General features: G+C 46.5%; 7 protein-coding genes across 7 annotated transcripts; 3 read left to right on the plus strand and 4 right to left on the minus strand.

Moving 5' to 3' along the window:
- Positions 1-142: 142 nt before the first annotated feature.
- On the plus strand, positions 143-1,580 carry F4822DRAFT_440125 (uncharacterized protein; the record flags this gene model as incomplete). Its single annotated transcript, XM_051462714.1, has 4 exons — positions 143-464; positions 525-774; positions 834-1,305; positions 1,407-1,580. Exons 1-4 carry the CDS (start codon positions 320-322, stop codon positions 1,578-1,580), a joined length of 1,041 nt encoding a protein of 346 aa, XP_051309654.1. The 5' UTR covers positions 143-319.
- A 2,204-nt stretch (positions 1,581-3,784) lies between these two features.
- F4822DRAFT_440127 (uncharacterized protein) lies at positions 3,785-5,892 on the minus strand (the record flags this gene model as incomplete). The annotated part of the gene is made up of 2 exons (XM_051462715.1): positions 3,785-5,587; positions 5,671-5,892. 2 exons carry the CDS (start codon positions 5,890-5,892, stop codon positions 4,013-4,015), a joined length of 1,797 nt encoding a protein of 598 aa, XP_051309655.1. The 3' UTR covers positions 3,785-4,012.
- Positions 5,893-7,835: 1,943 nt separating this feature from the next.
- F4822DRAFT_54162 (acyl-CoA N-acyltransferase) lies at positions 7,836-9,089 on the minus strand. Its single transcript, XM_051463632.1, has one exon. The coding sequence runs from the start codon at positions 8,945-8,947 to the stop codon at positions 8,258-8,260; it is 690 nt and encodes a 229-aa protein (XP_051309656.1). The 5' UTR covers positions 8,948-9,089; the 3' UTR covers positions 7,836-8,257.
- Positions 9,090-10,000: 911 nt separating this feature from the next.
- On the plus strand, positions 10,001-11,183 carry F4822DRAFT_440129 (uncharacterized protein; the record flags this gene model as incomplete). Its single annotated transcript, XM_051462716.1, has 4 exons — positions 10,001-10,205; positions 10,276-10,340; positions 10,400-10,761; positions 10,847-11,183. The coding sequence occupies 4 exons, from the start codon at positions 10,001-10,003 to the stop codon at positions 11,181-11,183; spliced, it is 969 nt and encodes a 322-aa protein (XP_051309657.1).
- Positions 11,184-11,512: 329 nt separating this feature from the next.
- F4822DRAFT_54173 (phospholipase/carboxylesterase) lies at positions 11,513-13,049 on the minus strand. The gene has a single exon (XM_051463633.1). It carries the CDS (start codon positions 12,673-12,675, stop codon positions 11,785-11,787), a length of 891 nt encoding a protein of 296 aa, XP_051309658.1. The 5' UTR covers positions 12,676-13,049; the 3' UTR covers positions 11,513-11,784.
- An 803-nt stretch (positions 13,050-13,852) lies between these two features.
- Positions 13,853-16,698, plus strand: F4822DRAFT_417913 (fungal-specific transcription factor domain-containing protein). The gene has a single exon (XM_051459485.1). It carries the CDS (start codon positions 14,130-14,132, stop codon positions 16,593-16,595), a length of 2,466 nt encoding a protein of 821 aa, XP_051309659.1. The 5' UTR covers positions 13,853-14,129; the 3' UTR covers positions 16,596-16,698.
- F4822DRAFT_417915 (60S ribosomal protein L20-like protein) lies at positions 16,699-18,084 on the minus strand. Its single transcript, XM_051459486.1, has 4 exons — positions 17,997-18,084; positions 17,330-17,937; positions 17,090-17,266; positions 16,699-17,030 (listed from the first exon to the last, which is right to left on the minus strand). Exons 2-4 carry the CDS (start codon positions 17,525-17,527, stop codon positions 16,872-16,874), a joined length of 534 nt encoding a protein of 177 aa, XP_051309660.1. The 5' UTR covers positions 17,528-17,937; positions 17,997-18,084; the 3' UTR covers positions 16,699-16,871.
- Between the last annotated feature and the right edge of the window lie 130 nt (positions 18,085-18,214).

An 18,214-nucleotide genomic window follows, 5' to 3' on the forward strand; every position in this document is an offset into this window, starting at 1 on the left:
TTTGGCTATAGCTATCCATTTTAATGCCTTCTTATGGAGGCAGTGATGATCCTCAGCTATGACTTCATATCGAAAATACTCTCCGGTCACTAATATTAGAGGTCAACTATCATCGACGATGGATTGGAAATCTCGTCATGGGGTATGAGTTAGAGATGTTTGCGTATAGCAAAAGGGTGGTAAACTAAAGTCATCTCAGTCAATAGGTGAATAGGCCAGGAGGTCGAAATGGATATAAATAAGGGGCCCACTCTCTCTCGGAAATAAGAAAGAGAAAAGCATCAGACAATTAATCTGAAGTCCTACTACATCAATTGCAATGCCGTTAATTAAACCTATCACCCTAATTGGGATTTCAACACTGGTGCTACGAGCCAGTGCATATACATTAACTGCCTATAAGGAAAAGGGCTGTACAGGCGAAGTCCGGCAGACTATTGAGGATACCAAATTTGGCGATTATTGTATGCGCAAATTCGCCTCCTAAAAATGGCATTCTTACTGACACTTCTCTTTACCTATAGGCCAATACTTCGACAATAAAGCGTCGTCAGTCAAGGTAGAGGGTTCTAGTAAGGATGAACAATGGGTATTTTTCAACAACTGGTGTAGCAAAGATGCACAAGTTGGCTCATTTCTTGGTGATGGGTGCATGGATATGGGCAATACCAAGATCAAAGCCTTGAACAATATCCTTCCTGAAGGTAGCAAGAAGCGATTTCCAGCTGGTATCGTGGAGACTTGGCAGAACACAGATTGTTCTGGGAACCCAACGTAAGCTCCTTCTCCAATTCCAGACAGCATAGCGACACATCTAACAGACTCACCCAAAGGAATCAAATGCAACTAGTTGGAGAAAATCTCCCGGTTACTCTAAATGACGTGTCCTCCATTAAAGTGAGCGATGTACCCGACGCTGATATCGCCTTCGCATGTAGCGACTCGGATTGCCATGTCGACAACCAAGTCGCTACTCTCGAAAATGGAAAATGCGTTAACGTCGAGGGGAAGATGGTTAAGTCCGCTATGGCCATCGGTGTCCCCACCCCTCCTCGAAGTCGTGATGTTCCTTCGCAACGTCGCTATACACGAAGTCTTATGCTCGAAGCGCGGGGGCTCGACATCCTCAAGCGCCAAGACAATATCAACTGTAATGTTAGCAATGGAGCCGATTATAAAGATGCACTTAAAGTTGGCGATGATTGGCAGGGTGACGATGGACTTTCTTGTTGTTGTCATGTTCCTGGAGGACCTAATTCTAAGTCTTCTGGCTCGGCTAAGGCGTCCATCAGCGACAACATTAGAGTACGTTAAAAAAATCTCCTAGCCCCCTTTGAATTAAATCTTAGTTCGGATATCTCATTCAAATTTACTTGGCAATATTTATTAATTTATTCCTATCATAGTGCCCTGCGGACCCTTCTGGTCAGCCTCCACCACCGACCCAGTGCCCGCTCAATTGTAACGAGATGAGAAGTTATGTTTATGCCATCGCGACGAAGTGTAAAGATTCCAATGGAAAGACCGGTGGTACGGCAAGCATGCCTGGTGATCAGGAGATCACTGTTTCCCATGCTTGAAGAAGAAGTGTTAAGAAACCCTCAAGCAATAGCAGCAACGGCAACTATAGGTGATTATGGTTGGAGTAATCTTATAGATTAAATTTCGTTCCATCTCAATCCGTTTCAACTTTGTATCAATATATACCTAGGTATACATCCCGAGAATAGCAATTTTCTATATACAAGCCATCAGAAATCACTAGAATATCACGTCCCCTCGGCGGTGCTTTTGCGAGAGAAGTTAGTTACCTGGTACCACGGCGGTCTGGCATGTCGATACCCATGGAACTGGTGATAAGAGTCCCGACAAAACTCTACCCCTTTTCACATCCAGGTTATCTTGCTCTTCAGCCGTCGACTACCCTTAGAGGGGTATAAGCCAACCGTAGTTGCATCTAAATTCAAGCTGGTTCCTGGTTCCGTAGCCATAGGCAACTCAACCTATCTAAGTACCAGCAGCCCTATCATAACGCTTTCTGATAGGCGGGCTTTCCTACGGCGGCAGGTGCTTGTTCTTGCTGAGTGAATGAGTACCAAACAACGCGTTATTCGGCGTCTCAAAAAGTTGTTCTTTCTGTACTTTCCACTTTCCCTTCTCTTTTTTTTCCCTCCTCCTGGACCCTACCAGGTTTGACCCCAGACTGACACAACACAATCGCGGACACGTCTCGCGCCGATTTTGTTCTAGGGGGAACGCGACTAGAAAATACCTTTCTCTTTCCTCTTTATTATATGCCTTCTCGCCGATGAATTATACCTACGAGACTGGTTCTGGCCGTACCGAAACCTTTATTGGGTTAACGCGCCGTGTATTTCGCCTCGGGCAAAGACTGCAGAGGTAAGTCGCCGCGTTTTCATTACTTATTACCTTCTACACCAGTATATCATCGCTGCTCTCCCCCTTTAGGTTGCGAATGGTATTATGCCCCTTCCTTTAGCCATACTTCATGCTTTTAGTTACCAGAAAAAAAATTCATGCGCCGCCTCGACCACATGCTCACAGCCATTAAGAGCAGTTCTTCAATACGTGAATCGGCGCCTAGCTAGACACATTTTCCTTAAGTCAACAAATGCTTTCTCGCCATAATACCCAATTCGCTCTCCACCTTCACGCCGATACCTAGCACCCCGATAAGCCCCGATCAACTCGGCGAATCAGAGCCCCTGAAAGAACCCCCTACCAGTACAAGCAATATCCAAGATGTGCCTTCACTACTACACCACGTACACGCTGTGCCCCTGCCAGCTTTTCTCGCACATCAAGAAACGCAGGCACGGCCCCATCTCACGAAAGTGCAACCGCGAGGACCTAGAAATCAGCACGCGACACCCATACTGCCCCTACCACGAACTCCGCAACAGAACCTCCCGCCGGACACGTGAAAATTTCTATCGCGCGCGTCGCTCCCGCGCACGAAGGCACCCACGCAACGAGCCAGTTCTAGGCCGTCGTATCGGCGGCGTATGTCTCTAAACCAACTCAATCTTCAATAAAGACACATTCCCGCCCCCTACAGGTCATGGTATAAAGGGTGGCTAGTACGATAGCGACATGGAAGACCCCGAGGATGAACAGCGATGGGATATGAATGATCCCAAGTAGCGGGATGAGTATTAGAAATGCAAGTCTCGCTACTTTAGAAAGAGACGAGCTGGCTAGAGATACTGGGTATTCACCAAGAAGAAGAATAAGAAGGGATAGCGAAAGCATCGAAAGAGTCGCCGCGCTAAAAGTTATACTCATATTGCACCCATTGTACCACCCTAGACACCGCCTCCGTCGCCTCCTCGCATCCCTCCTGCTCCCGTTGCTAATATGGGTCTAGAGGTACCCGCCTCTCCGTCTGCCTTGGATTTGGCTGCCCCCTCTGAGAATCTGGAACCTCTAGTCGGATAATTAATCCTGAACGCGTTGCTTGACGATCTTACTATGTCTAACGGAGATTTATATGAGATTGGTGGAATGTGTTGGCTTGTTGGTTGAGAAAGATTCATCGATGTTTGTTAGTTATAAAGGGACTTATGACCATCACTTCTAACCCTTAAGCAAGTTGAATTCGCTTCGTGTTCCGCATGTTAAAAGTAATGACTCCGATCAACGACGTTTCATCGCATACCTAGACTCACACGATCACTAAATGGACAACTTAAGCAAGCAATCAGGCTTCATATGGATAGTGATACATATAAAAGTACAATACCTAGCTGTAAACCTCGTGTAATTTTGAAGTCAAGCGACTATTCCCAGATCCCATTTTATTTTATTTTCGCAAAGATTTTGCCCCCATATGTATACAAGTTGTTGTCGTTAATATCGTTCCCACCATCATATCCAATCCGTGTGCATAGTCCCAGCTTGCAGTTTGGATCAATCGATCGATCTGTACCAATACCCTAAACCCCAAACCAATTGTTTTACCTAATCTTACACTTTCAACAAGTTGATTAAATCATTTCCACGACGGTTCTCCGGGGTATCTTCTGCCGCTAACCCCAGTCAGTATAGGGCTTTGGCCTCGTTCCTTATAACGCCTTCGATCCCTGGATTCCCTTTCATCAGCTGTCATTACCCTTCTACCTTCTCGATCTATATCCGTAGATCGATCCCTATCCCTTCGTTCCCATGTATACTCTCTAGTTCTTCGGTCTGCATCTGTATGACTACTCGCCCTTCTAGGTACTGTTGGTCGTAGATAGGCTCTATCTTGGCGACTTAGTCTGTCTATTTCTTCTTCTCGTTCACGTTCTCTCTCGCGTTCCTTTTCGATGGCTCGGTCGCGGACCCGTTCACGTTCGCGCTCACGTCTGGAATATATAGGCACCACCTCTGGACTTGAATCATCGTCGCTAGGATAAGACTCCCCAGATGCACTGCGGCTTAGACGCGAAGGCTTCTCCCTTCGAAAATGAACGTTCGGCGGCACATTTGATACGTGACGCTTCTCACGCGAACTACTTCGTTGCCGATCGGATGATCCTCCAATGAAGGATGTGAATTTCTGTTTGATCTCAGCAGGCAAGCTCATCCTACGTGTATCATCGGATCGTACTTCGTTGCGACGCGAATGCGTTGGTGCTGCGGGCGCGACAGGTGTCGCGACAGGCATACGTCGCACTGATGGAGGAGGCGGGACAGGACCGCGCGCTCGCGTTTTCGAACTTGGGCGAGGAGACACATCTGAATTGGAATCAGATGGTGAGACGGAGTATCTCCGCGTCTTACTAGAGCGGCGTGGTACTTGTGCAGTGTGAGGGTCGAGGTGGTTGGGAACTCGGGGTTCCTCCATCTCAGCACGGCGGGCATCCGAACGACTTCGGCGCCGAGGCGGACTACCCGGAGAAGTGCTACTGCTGCTATTGTTGCCGCTACTTCGGCTCATTTTTCGACGCGGTGTTGTAGGATAAGCAAAATAAGTGCCGGCGTAATTGGTACCTGATACATGAGTATATGCGACCGGTCGTTGTCGCTGGAAATAATCCATTTCCGGTCTTGATCGGGGCACGGCACCGGTAGTTTGCGGGTTGCGCACATGTGCGAATGTGTGATGAATTCGAGGATCGGAAGCAGGGCGTCTAGGCGGGGTTTCATCTTGGGGAGTAGCCTCGTCTCGTAACCTCCGGGCGCATTCCTTATGCCAAGCATCTATCGCGGAGTCACTCTCGGCCGGGAATGCCTCTCTCGGCAGGTCAACAGGAAAAGGTTTCCCGGTATCGGGATTTACCAATCCCCAATGACGAACAGCATACTGTATAAACGGTACATGTTCTTGAGGTTCGAGTAGAAGCTGGATTGCTTCCCATCGTACGAAACCTCTCAAGGTCAAGGCCGGAATTGATGGTGCTTCGTAGGGATTCTCGGTCGGTTGTAGGGTATGTTGAACTCCCAAAGCTTGCCATATATAAGATATGGACTTATTGGGACAAGCGATGAAGAGTGAATCATAATCACCACCAACAGTACGATAGAAAGTGGCGAGTTTCTTCGGATTCAATGAAGCGACGCTTCTGTCGCCGATATTGTCGGACTGTGAAATATTCGAGTTAGTAAGATTTCCCCTCCGCGATCATCGCACAAGGAAACACAAAAGTAAATGCGAACAAAACTTACAATATGTCGAGCAATAGCGCGTAATAGCGCATCGAGTACGGGAGTTGGTGATTTGTCTTTGTTGAATAAGTAGCCATAATAATCTCTGGCATTTGACTCCGCTGTTCTCGCTTGCGTTTTCGGTATCGATTGCGACTGTGGTGGCGGTCGAGGCATTTCGTTAGGAGGGGGAGGGGGAGGGGCTGCGGTCGGTGCGCTTGGATCAGCTTTCAGTGTTGCCATCTCTTTCTTTCGAATATTCTTATAATTTTACATGGGATGTCGACAAGGACTTAAATAGTTAAGGGTATCGAGAAGTCGAGTAGTCGCGATAAAAATAAATTAAAAAGAAGCATTCAATACAGAATATAGAAGAGATGGTATCATGTCGATTGCGAAAACGTGTTTCGGGTATATTGAGCGCAAATAGGATTATAGATCGAGGTAGAAAAGATTGGTTAATGATTTAAGAATTATTCAAGGGGCAAAAAATATGATGAAAGCAGTGTTCATGAATGGATAGAACACGACAGCTGCTGCGTCACGAAAACAGGGCAGCATAAAAAGCGCAGATGATTATTTGATATAATAATATGTATGGGTAGGTTTGGTTCTTTAGGTGCGCAGTCAGGCAGATACGTGGGTGTATGGTGTATATCTAGGCTACTCAGTCACACCCGCACGGTTGAATATTGATAGGACAACCGGATGAACTGTGGATGGGACGGGTAGATGGTTGAGTAATACCTAGATACCTAGGTGTGTGTGGTATGCGGTATGTAATAGGTAGTGATAGGTAGCAGCAGGCAGCTAACCTGCGAATGCGATGTCTGTCTGTGTCTGTGTAATACTTGGGAAGGTATTCAACCCGACACAGCCGTACCGTACCGTAGCCGTTCTCGTTGCCGGAGCTGGAATTGGAAATGCAAATGTAGATGGGTTCTGCCCCTGGAACAAATATTCCGCGCTGCTGCATGGCATATTTGCTTGTTGGAGGGGATTAATTGGAGGAATCGTGTGATGGTTGGTAGAGAAAAAAGAATTCCAAGTTTAAAGATAGAAATCCGAAATCAAGGCCGAGTCTGTTGCTGACACGTGCGACCGGAATAGACATCTGACGTAACTTTTAGTTTCTATAACCCAGTAACATAATACCGTAGTGGGTACTCTATGTGTATCTGTACCAAAGTATCTCACCTTAGAATTCGTATGTACATTAGCTTCAACTTTGTACCCCATTTAAACCCCAGCATGTCCCAGCAGGTTCTAGCACCCCCTCGCCCCCTCTGCCCCTTAAGGAACAGCCCTACGGCTCCGTAAAATAATGGAATTCGTAGTAATTTTAGTGTATTAACCACCTGATTATACGACCCAAATCATACAACTTAGGATTTATTAGCAACATTAGAACTTCCCTAGGGAACGATTGGGTAACACAACAATTTATTCTCAGGTGTCATAGGAAGCTTGATGGTGCGATTCCATAATATAAACGTTTGATCTAAACCGTTCTAAATAAATACCGTATACCGTTTATCGTTTACCGTACCGAGCACCTTATCACATTATCACCTTGCCTAGCCGCCCTAGTACAGACTTTCCTTTTCCTTTCTTGTCCTTCGTAACATTTTAACCTTCATTTTCTATCAATTCTGCATCTTTTACAACTATCATTCACCAACCACTCAACATTTATCATTTCACAATATCCCAGAGCCAACCATAATAATACCGATATTCATACCGATGTCGTCTTACTCGTAAATAACTTGCTGACTCACTTCCACATGCAAGGTACATGTTCATCATACCTTACAAACCAATAAGACCTCATCGTTCAAGGGTCTTCATCGCCTATTAAATTCCTCCGCAGGGGTAATTCAAACTGACTCAGGCTCCCCCGATCCGCATCCTACGCCGAGTTGTTACGCTCCATTCCTTTTCTTCGCTTTCATTCATTCATATTCTTTCTCATATCCTCTTCGGAAAATGTACTAACTAAGCAATACGTATACTACCAAAGCAGCGCCTCTCCTTGTACGAGGCTTGCAGCTATATCAGGTGGCTGTGCCTACGAAAGTACATTAGGTACATTGAGTATCGTAGGCATGTTCAGCCCGTCTAGGTGTCTAGGTGATCTAGGTGAGCTCGGCGTTTTCGCTGAGAAATCGGAGGCACCATTGTTCCTCAACCCTCAACCATTCCAATTGTTGGTTTGGTAGATACTCAAATCCATTGGACATGCATAGCTCGATGCCATAATATCTTCCGATTACATCCTACAGGATGACGTTGATATTTATCAAATACTCCTACATCCACCATATTCACCAAGAGGAATAATAGGAATTACAACGAAGAATATGTCTAGATTTCAGCAAGACGATTTGTCAATGCCAAGATTGTCGCCTGGAAGATATTAAACCTGGCTCCATGGTCTTCCGTCACACGAATTGCGCCATTTCTTCGTCGTAAACATAGCCCGCTCCGTACCACTCGATTTGACCCATCGGTAAAAGGACAATGGAGCACATTACATGGCCTCCAGCCCAAATCGGCAATCTATTTGGGGATCTTCAAACAATGCCACTAAAGCCTACCGCAGAATCTAGCCCTTTTGACCCGTTCCGCTCGTAGATGAGAGCGCAAATCCGATATGATCCACATCCTCGGGAATTCCATTCTTTTCTTCGGTATCGACCCATCGTCTGAATTCCTGGAACCCAGCTTTTTCTAGGACACGCCTACTACTTTTATTGTGAGCTTCAATCACTGCCATGACCATCTCAGGCACCTCTCCCGATCCATCCACTGATTGCGCGTCAACCTTTACCTCAACTTCGGATCGTGGTAGCGACCACCATTGATCCAACCATGCTCTTAGGAATTCGGTAGCATAACCTTTGCCCCAATGTTCCAATTTAAATATATATCCGATTTCAGGCCAGCCGAACGTAGGCCAACCATTAGTGGAGTCACTTGGCGCCCCTCCACATCCGATCAATTCGCCCGTTGATGCAAGGCAGATTACATTGTTGTAAGTCTTCAAATCATTAGGTGGTAGAAAACGAGACAAGTATGCTCGTGTCGCTTCCTTGTCAGCATCAATTCGCCCAACCATAGTGAAAATCATGACCTCTGGTTGAGTTCGCAATGAGTATATCCCGTCAAGATCATCTTCTGTGAATGGCCGAATGATCAATCGCTCCGTGCGAATATGTTCTCTCTCCGCATTGGGTGGGAATGGTCGAGTTGGTAAAGTCGTCTTGACTTTGGCCCCCTGGTGTTCGATCGACATCTTATGGATGTGTATAGGTATCAATGATTTGATAATTGACTTGCGTGGTTATGGTGATCTTGATAGGCAGCGCTACTTTCAAGGAATCAATCGAAAATTGGTAAATCCACTCGCTAAGTAATAAGTGATTCACAATGTCCGAGGAACGGGTCGGCGCATTGCCTTTTATTTCAACAATGAGTCATTAGCGCATGAAATCCCAAAGAAGGGCATCTATCGCATCAAGACGACCGATTAAAACTAGTCTAACCAGGTTTGTCAACTTGAGGTATCACAACGTTCCCTTACATCGGCTTCATTGATAAGAGGATTCGCATAGAAAGGTACGATACAGATTGGTAGATGATCCACTTAGATTTAATTCGACGTCTAGGAGGACAAAATATCTTAGAGATGGCATAGCGTCGCGTTAGTATATAAGCACGTCTTTAGATTATTTCCTATTTTATAGAGCCCCTTTCTATGGATGAGATTAGATTCTGAAGCACTCGGCTATCTCTCGTGAAACTTCCCGATAATCTACCTGTGTAACGATGTACCTAGCTACTTAGGTGACCTGTAGTAGAAGCTGAGGCTTCTCAACTCCGTTGTGATATAAACCCTCCTTAGGCGTGCTAGGCCGAAGAGTACGATTGTTAGTATGTTACGAGAGATGGAATAAGCTGTGTTTGAGACGCTGAATCTGTGATCTGATAATGTTTGGGACCAATATGTTGTTTTTATAGGTATTTAGCACGGTCACAATGGCTATATAGGGTTTTTAGACATGAGCAAATCCCATCAAAGTCAGTATTGCGTCTAAGCACTACAAATTAGAATCATATAGACCAGTGACTCCCCCTTCCTTTCTTTCGGACGCACTGTAATCTTTCGAACGGAACATTCATCATGTCTTTCATGTTCTTTGCATTTATGGCTGCTCAATCAATGGCGTCTATGGATTTCCTTCTCTCGGTGCCAATTCTTTGGCAACTCTCGCATATCAGACCTTGGGAAAACTTCACCTGAAATATTAGCTCCCTATCTGTGTCTATCGAAGACAAGGAAGACAAGATGCCTCAAATGGGCACTTTTCCGATGGTACCTCATATGGTGAACTTCGTCGCTACTACCTCCGCCGTCTGTTTTCTCGCCCTCGTTTTAGTCGGGTTACGAATTTATACCCGTATTATCATGAGGGCCGGTGTTGGTTGGGATGATTGGTTTATCATGGTATCTATGGCTTTATGCATAGGTCTTTTGGCAGTTGAAGGCATCCGTAAGTAAATAATCAGGTCGCTATACCGAAAGATTTGTCGAGCTACATACTAACATTACCCCTATCCTAGTCTGTACTTCAGGGATTGGATATCATGTCGACGAAGTTCGTGGAAACGAAGTATTTTTGATCCAGGTTAGCCTAATACCTCATACTATATCTTGAGTGTACCTAAAACTAATTAATGCATCTAGATGATTACCGTCCACGACTTGATCTTTGTCTTTGCGACTTTAATGAACGAGTTCAGCATCTTGTCTTTCTACGAACGTGTCTTCTCGACAAGCAGGAAGCTGCGTATAATAAGCAGAATTTTTAATGGTTTCTTCGTTATTTGGGCAATTGTCAGCATTACAGAGCTATTCGTAGTCTGTCATCCGGATCTGAGCTCCGAAGGAGATTCTTGCAAGAGAGGGACAGTGTTGGGAGAATCGTCGGCACTCACAGTTGTGGGAGATGTCGTCGTACTCATACTACCATTGCCTTCCATCTGGAAATTGAATGCGAAACTACATACCAAAGTCAAGATCACCGCGTTATTGCTGCTCGGAGTTTTGTAAGCCCCCCCCTTACCCCACACGCTTATGATATTATAAGCCCCTGAGGGATCAAAATTAGCTAATCAAGCATTGAACGGTCAGCACACTGGCCATAGCAATTCTTCGATACACTTCTGTGCTTCGCCAGGATTCTAACGATGTCGACTTTACCATGAGAACTCAGGACTCTCTTGGATGGGCAGGTCTCGAACCGAATCTTGGAATCTTTTGCGCCAGCCTACCCATGGTTCAGAATCTCTTCGCTGATTGGAAGGAAAGGCTCACGCGCCGCCTTAAACCTATGATGAACCCGTTAAGAAATAACTCCGGTCGAGAAACTAGAACCGTCCGCGGTGGTACGCAAGGGGCTTCCACGCCGTTAGGAGATAGAAGTGCTCAATACTCATGGTATATCTCATCGGGAGGCGATAGTGTTTAGGGGCCGAGGACAGCGTTCACTCGGCGTCTGGATATAATTGTAAGTCGATGGGAACGGACGAGCCGATGAGATCTGAGGTAAGCACATTTACTTGGCTTGTCACACGCGCCATCTTGGACACTGAAAATAATAAACGTATTATAAGAATATTTTTTTTAAAATAAGCGCTAAGCCATAATCGTGTTGTCATTATTCACAGAAACCCTAGTCTCAACGCGAAACACATCTCGTTCTCGGATATCGCGATTGTCCCAACGGCTCCGAGTGGCTATTAACGGCGTAGACGCAATTCGAGTTGACACACCTCGTCATGAGTAAAATAGATCTAGAATCAATTCCACCAAAGAATTTGAAACGACGTTTCATGTCGATACCCTTGTTTTCTTTATTATTATTTGGACAGGGGTTATCCGCTTACCATGGACCCGGCTTCGAGTGAAACAGTTGGATCTAGATCGTACATTTCATATGAAACAATCTAGAAATACATCCTAGCTATTTGAAGTCCCAATGACATGTGTGTGATTACGTAGGTAGTCGCATGATTGAATTGGAAGCCAAGTGTTCGCTTTCGGTGTGGTTGGCACAGGGATTGTTGACCTCACTCCTGCGAAATAGCCCAACCAACTTTCGTCTTGATAAAATCAACAATATCGTCGATTTCGTCTGGTACCTTGTACCAATGCCCAAGACCGGGGTAAAGCTTCCAAGTAACGTCATACCCAGCAGTCCGCATCGTCGCGGCAGCAGCCTCGCCTAATTCAGGGGGTTTCTTCTCGTCTATATCGCCATGACCTAGAAAAATGGGCGTAGCTTGTGCCGTATTGTCTTTTGAAGGATTCAATGAGGGCGTAAGGCAAAGAAGATCTCTTTCAAAGACAAGAGCTTTAACGCCTGGATCATGTGGTGTTATTTCGGCATCTTCAGGGGCGAATGGATCGTCTTCCTCTATATCCGCACTATCATCCTTAATAGCTTCGTCGATATCCGTACGATACGGCAAGTAGCCACACATTCCAATAAATCCACCCAAGGGATGATCGAGCGTAAGCAACATAGATAAGGACATAGCACAACCGTTACTTATTCCGCCAATGATCACGTTTTGAGGGGGGATCCTCAAGGTTTCTTGACGTATGAGTGGTTCCAATTCTGCAGCAGATTCTGCCAGGCCTTTAAGTTGGGTTTGTTTTCGATATTCTGGATCTGGAAGACGTGCGATATCGAACCATTGTGTAATAACTGACCTCTTGAAGGCGGAAGAGCGCCGGCGTTTTGCGGTAGGAAAGATAAATCTAGCGCCAGGAAGCAACTGTAAGAGTGTTCGGCCATTTGCGGTCTTGCCAGTTTCAAGTAATTCTTTTCCGAATTTCTCCCCGTTGGAGCTTATGCCGTGAAGAAGAATAATGGTATGCGAGTGAGTAGTTGTAGGTTCGACAACGTATGGGACCGAGTCGCTCCTAGCGATTCGATCTTCGGATGAGAAAGCCATTTTGTTTCCCGTTCAATTTCGATTACTGGGAATTGACATCTCCGTGTATAGTTCATGGGAACTGTGTACGCATTCACACTGGTTGCTACCGCATGGTAATTCGCCGGTGTTCGGGAAAGGTGCCCGTTGGAGAAAGCGATTTTTTTATAAAAAAAATAAATAAATAAAAAAACGGTGCTCGAACATAGTTCGAACCCGCGAAAAACCGTCTGCTGGTTGTCGCGACCCGCTCTAGCCCCAGTGGGTATAACCAGGCGGTTGCCGTCTAGACCACCAGACAGTTTTTACTCCCAGTCGTTCGGGTTCTCAACACGTTCCCTCCCGACTGATTGCTGAAAAATACTCTTAGAATACTATTTAACCTTGGTTTCGTTCTGGTATTTTTCGGAGTTTCCACTGTTTTTTTGTTTGTCGACAAACTTCACAGCAGCAATTTTGAGGGTGTGACTCAATGCATCTTTTTAATGTTGGAAGAGCAGCCACCTATATATGCGCGCAGGGCTCCGATATAAGAGATTTCCAACAATATATCAATTCGTCAAGGCCAGTCCGGCGACCACTTCCGTTAGCTCACGATTTGTGATGGGCGCTTGTACAACCAACCGATTGTGTCAAGCCGGGTATCATGATCGCGAGGCTCCCATGGCTTTGAAAGGCATTTCAAGTGAGGCGAGTCTGGAAAATCAACACCGCATAGACTCAGAAATGGGAATTCCCTTCATCTGTCGCAAATACTCTAGAATTCGAAGATGTTGTCACATTATTCTATCTCCTGGTGTATGGGTTCGATACTCTATCTGACTTGGGGTGAGTATGGATACACTGAATGGAATGAAAGACTCACTTACTCACGACTAGAGCCAATATACAAAACCATGTCGCCGCGCCGCCTTATCTGGATAGGGATTCGATTTACGTTTATGACTCTTTACAAGTTGAAATCAAAGAAAGAAAGCTGCGTCATCGACTCAAGCCACAAAATTTACTCGAATAGGGGCAGAGAGTGTGGTTTCACGACCGGGGTTAATGGACTTTTAATGGACTTAGGCGGAAGAACTAACCATAATGGGCAATCATATTTCCTATCCGAGAGTGAGGCCGGTAGCCGATCCCCGCCGTTTGTAGAAAAAAACCGACGTAAGCCTGCTCAGCCCTACGGCGTAGTACCTATCATCTTCATTTTTTGGTTTAATTCCTTCAAACTTCTCCTATACTTTCATAATTAAAACAAGTTGGTGAATGGACTAAAGCTAAGTTACAAGTCTAATCTCTTAATCTCCTGATGTTTCAAATCGTATACATGGCTTGAGTAGGTATACACGACTCGACTCTTCGGAATTGGCTGAATCAAATCCCGGGAATAAGCCATCTGTTTCACAAAGTGGTGCTGTGGCTGTAGGCATCCATTCATCTTCATATTCCCCCCTCTATAAAGGGAGGGGTTAGCAACGATTATGAACTTGCAGCCAACAGCCAATGTGGCCTCTCGCTCGGCGCCACAGCAGCAATCAAAGCCTCTCAGTTGTACCAACTGTCGGGCCCGAAAGTTAAAATGTAGCCGGGAACATCCGTGCACCCATTGCGTGCGTTCCGGCGCCGAGTGTATCTTCCCGGCCCGTAAGCGGACCCGCAAGCCAAGGAAGAATAAGAATTCGGAATTATTACAACGCTTGAGCCGGCTTGAGACTATCGTGGGTAATGTTGGCTTGGCAGGACTAGTTAGCGGAGATGACACCACCGCATCTAACCCAGCATCCACATCTACGTCAGTACCAGCTCCGAATCCGAGCGCTGCTTTACCGGCCCCTCCTAAACAAATTCCCGTCCCTGAGACGCAAGATGATGGGCAAAAAGCGTTACAAGAGAGCAAAGCCTCACAGTATCTGAGCGGGCAGTTTTGGTCTAGCCTCTGTGGTGAAGTGGAAGGACTACGACAAGCTCTAGAGCAATCTACCGACTCAGACGATGACGACTCTCAGCAACAGCAGTCGCAGCAACAACAACCTCTTCAAGAAGCCACACCGGATTCTATATACGATAACAGCGGCTCTAGTACGTCGGGTCTCTCCCCAGGGATGCTCTTAGGCGGCACACCACGCCTCTCATCTGAACAAATTGAGCATCCACCACCAGACCAAATCCGCTTCTTAACGACGACGTACTTCACCAACGTAGATATGATCCTCAAGATCCTCCACCGCCCCACCATCGAGCCATCCCTACACCTCCTCGCCAACTCCCTAGAATCTCCTCGATACCAGCCACCACCAACTCTAATGCCCGAGCGAGAAGCCCTCATCTTCTCTATCTACCACGCCGCAGTCGCCAGTCTATCTCCCGCAACTTGTCTATCTCGCCTAGGTCGCCGTCGCATGGATTTACTCCGAATCTACGCAGCAGCCGTGGAGCGTTTCCTCGTGCGCGCAAACTACCTCGACAGCACCAGTCTCGAGACCCTGCAAGCACTTACCCTCTACGCAGCCTGCGTGCGCAGCAGTGGCGGGTCACGCGCCGCATGGGCGCTCCTAGCTCTTCCCATCCGCTTAGCACAAGCTCTCGGCCTCCACCGCGAAGCTGGAAATGCGCGCTTATCATCTTATGAAGCCGAGCTTCGCCGGCGGTTATGGTGGCAATTAATCGTGCTCGACATCCGCGCCGCAGAGGACCGGGGCACGACTACAGTAATCGCGCGAGGGAGCTATGATACTAGAATGCCGTTGAATATAGATGATGCGGATTTCGGGCCAGAGACTAGGGCAGCGCTGACGGAGAAGAAGGGGCCGACGGATATTACGTTTAATTTGTGTACAGCGCATAGCTCGAATATCTTTTTATATGTTGAGCATGCGCAAGACGCAGTCGGTGTGGATGATGGGAGTGGAGGGACAGAAGGAGGGGTGGCGAGGAGTAGTAATATAGGAGGGAGTGCACGGCCTCCGCCGCAAAGCGTAGAAGAAACAGTCCGACACGCGCAAAGCCTCGAATCGCAATTTGTCTCCGATGCGGATCCGAATCATGCGCCGTCGTATTTTGCCTCTGTGATGGCGCATCTAGTCACGCTTAAGCTATGGCTTATTATGCAGTACCCCTTACACCCACGCCGGCGACGGCAGCCCTCACAGACATCACCTGCGTTGCGACAAAATATAGGTGGAGCAGGGATAGGAGCAGGAAGTGGAATATTTCCTAACGAAGCGACATTACGCACGGCCCTGTCCATAATGGAGCTTAATGAGCATTTGCAGACAGGGCCTTTTGGGGAGAGATTCCGATGGTGGGCTGATACATATGTGCAGTGGCATCCGCTGGCGGTAGCGTTGGCGGAACTATGTACGCAGACACGAGGCGAATTGGTTGACCGGGCTTGGCGTACCATTGATGATATATTTCCTCGATGGAGTGAAGTCATTGCTGATACCAAAAACGGTACATTATGGCGGCCTATACGAAAGCTTTACAAAAAGGCCAAGGCGGCTAGGAATGCTGCTACTGCTGCCCTTACATCTACTGCTACAGTTACAGCTCCTACGACTAGCACTGCCACTGTAACTACGGTCACAGATATGGACACAGCTATGACTACTGGCGATACCCCCCAGGTCAGCAGACCACAAGAGGGATGGCAGAACCCCGTTACTGTCACTGCTACTGCTACAATGGAGCCAGAAAGCGCATACAGCGCAGATATCCGCAACGCGAGGGAATCCAGCGTCCCACCAGATATCGCGAAACTGAGTATGTCGCCTTACGGATTGAATGAATCGATGTGGGGATGGAGAGACCTGAGTTTTGATATACCCTTGATGGATCTTGGTGGCGGATCGAATATGATGGATTGGAGTACTTGGGATGACTTTGTGACTGAGACACAAGCTGATGATGGGCGGTCGAAATCTGGATCGAGCGAGATGAGCTCTTAATGTGTATACCATAACATATCTGCCATGCAACTCACTCCAACCTCAAAATAACCACATGTATAACATAAAAATCACAAAAGCAGGAAAAAAAGAAAAAGAGGCAAAAATAGTTAAGTAGGCAAATCAAATCATTTGTTCATTTGTGGTATGCATTTCGTTGCTCTCTACCTATGTGAGCGTACATGCCATGCTAGTAAAGTTGTTTTCCGCAATTCCGTAATGAACACCGGCAAACCGATTCCCAAATTTCCCCTGACTGGCAACACGAAAAACCTTTTATGCGAAAGTGGAAGGTCGAGTAGCACTGAATACCTTCTTGTTGCTGATCTTGGGGACACGGTGAGGTAGAGGGAAAGAAAGGTTCTTGGTGATCAATTGTCGGATGTAAGGTCGCTTGACATCGTCGGACTTCTCGACTTCGACGACGCGGAGGATCTAATTGATTGTTAGTCATGCCGTAATTCCTAATTTGATGCCAAATAAGAAAAACATACGTGGATCGACCGGAAACGGGCACGGTGGCGGGCAGCCATGTCCTGGTAAAGAGCCTCAACAGCCTCCGTTCGGGACATCTCTCGGTACTCCTTGTACATGTTGTGGGTACCAGATCGGGAGTCGTATCGAATCCAGATACCGAAGTTCTTGACGCGGAGGGGGTTCTTCTCGGCGATCTAATGCAGGTATTGTCAGTTATTATTATTATTATTTTCCGCATCCACTAAAGTGAAACGCACCTTGTTCAAGCTGACAATCTCACCGTTGGCCTTCTTGACCTTCTTTAGCTTGGTCAAGAAGTACCAGAAACGAGACTTGGCCACGACCTCATTGGGAGCGAAGATTCGCATGCGGTAGAGCTTGGGGGTAGGGTTGGTCTCGGTCGGCAAATGACGGCCGATGACCTGATATTCCTGAAGACGACCTGATACCATCATTGTTAGTAGAAATCCTTCCCTTCTAAAAATTGATCGGGTAATTGAATCCAAGGCGAATTTCGGCGCAACTAGATCTCGAGGTGTTTGCGAGTGTCGAGTTGATCGTTGTTAAAATTTTTCGTACGATCAATCATTAGATTATCGAGCGTGAGCGGCGTGTGCTATTCGAGTCCCAATCTTTCCTCCACCACAATCGAACTGAATTCGTGCTCCAATTATTGAGGCTGATAATTGTATATGCGTAGGTTTTTTTTCGGCGTGGGATACGAATGTAAATTCGCGTTGTCGTCGATTTCTTGACTCGGTATTCATTCGATAATATTTTGATCGGTCGCGTGGTTCGCAATCGTTCGCCTTGGATTGTATTGATCCTGGTGGTGAGGAGAGAATAAAAATTGTAGCTTACCCATCTTGATTTATGTTAGCATCAATAAACAAATAAATAAGTCAGTTAATTTGTTTAACCTACTGTGACTTGGTATTAAGTGGTCGTTGTCGGAAGTTGTGGTCGTGATGGCGTTTCGTGGAAATAGGAAAAAGTCCGGGTTGAATTGTTAGAACGTTGAATTCGCTTAGCACCAAAAATCTTTTGGGAATTTTTCTTTGTGCTAAGGGTTTCTCGCCCTAGCGGTGTGTGGCTGTTTCCCCGCGTCTTTGTTATGTGGCTCATTAAGGAGGTACATACGT

The sequence above is a fragment of the Hypoxylon trugodes genome (assembly GCF_022578975.1).
Source record: "Hypoxylon trugodes strain CBS 135444 unplaced genomic scaffold F4822scaffold_10, whole genome shotgun sequence".
Classification (NCBI taxonomy): domain Eukaryota; kingdom Fungi; phylum Ascomycota; class Sordariomycetes; order Xylariales; family Hypoxylaceae; genus Hypoxylon; species Hypoxylon trugodes.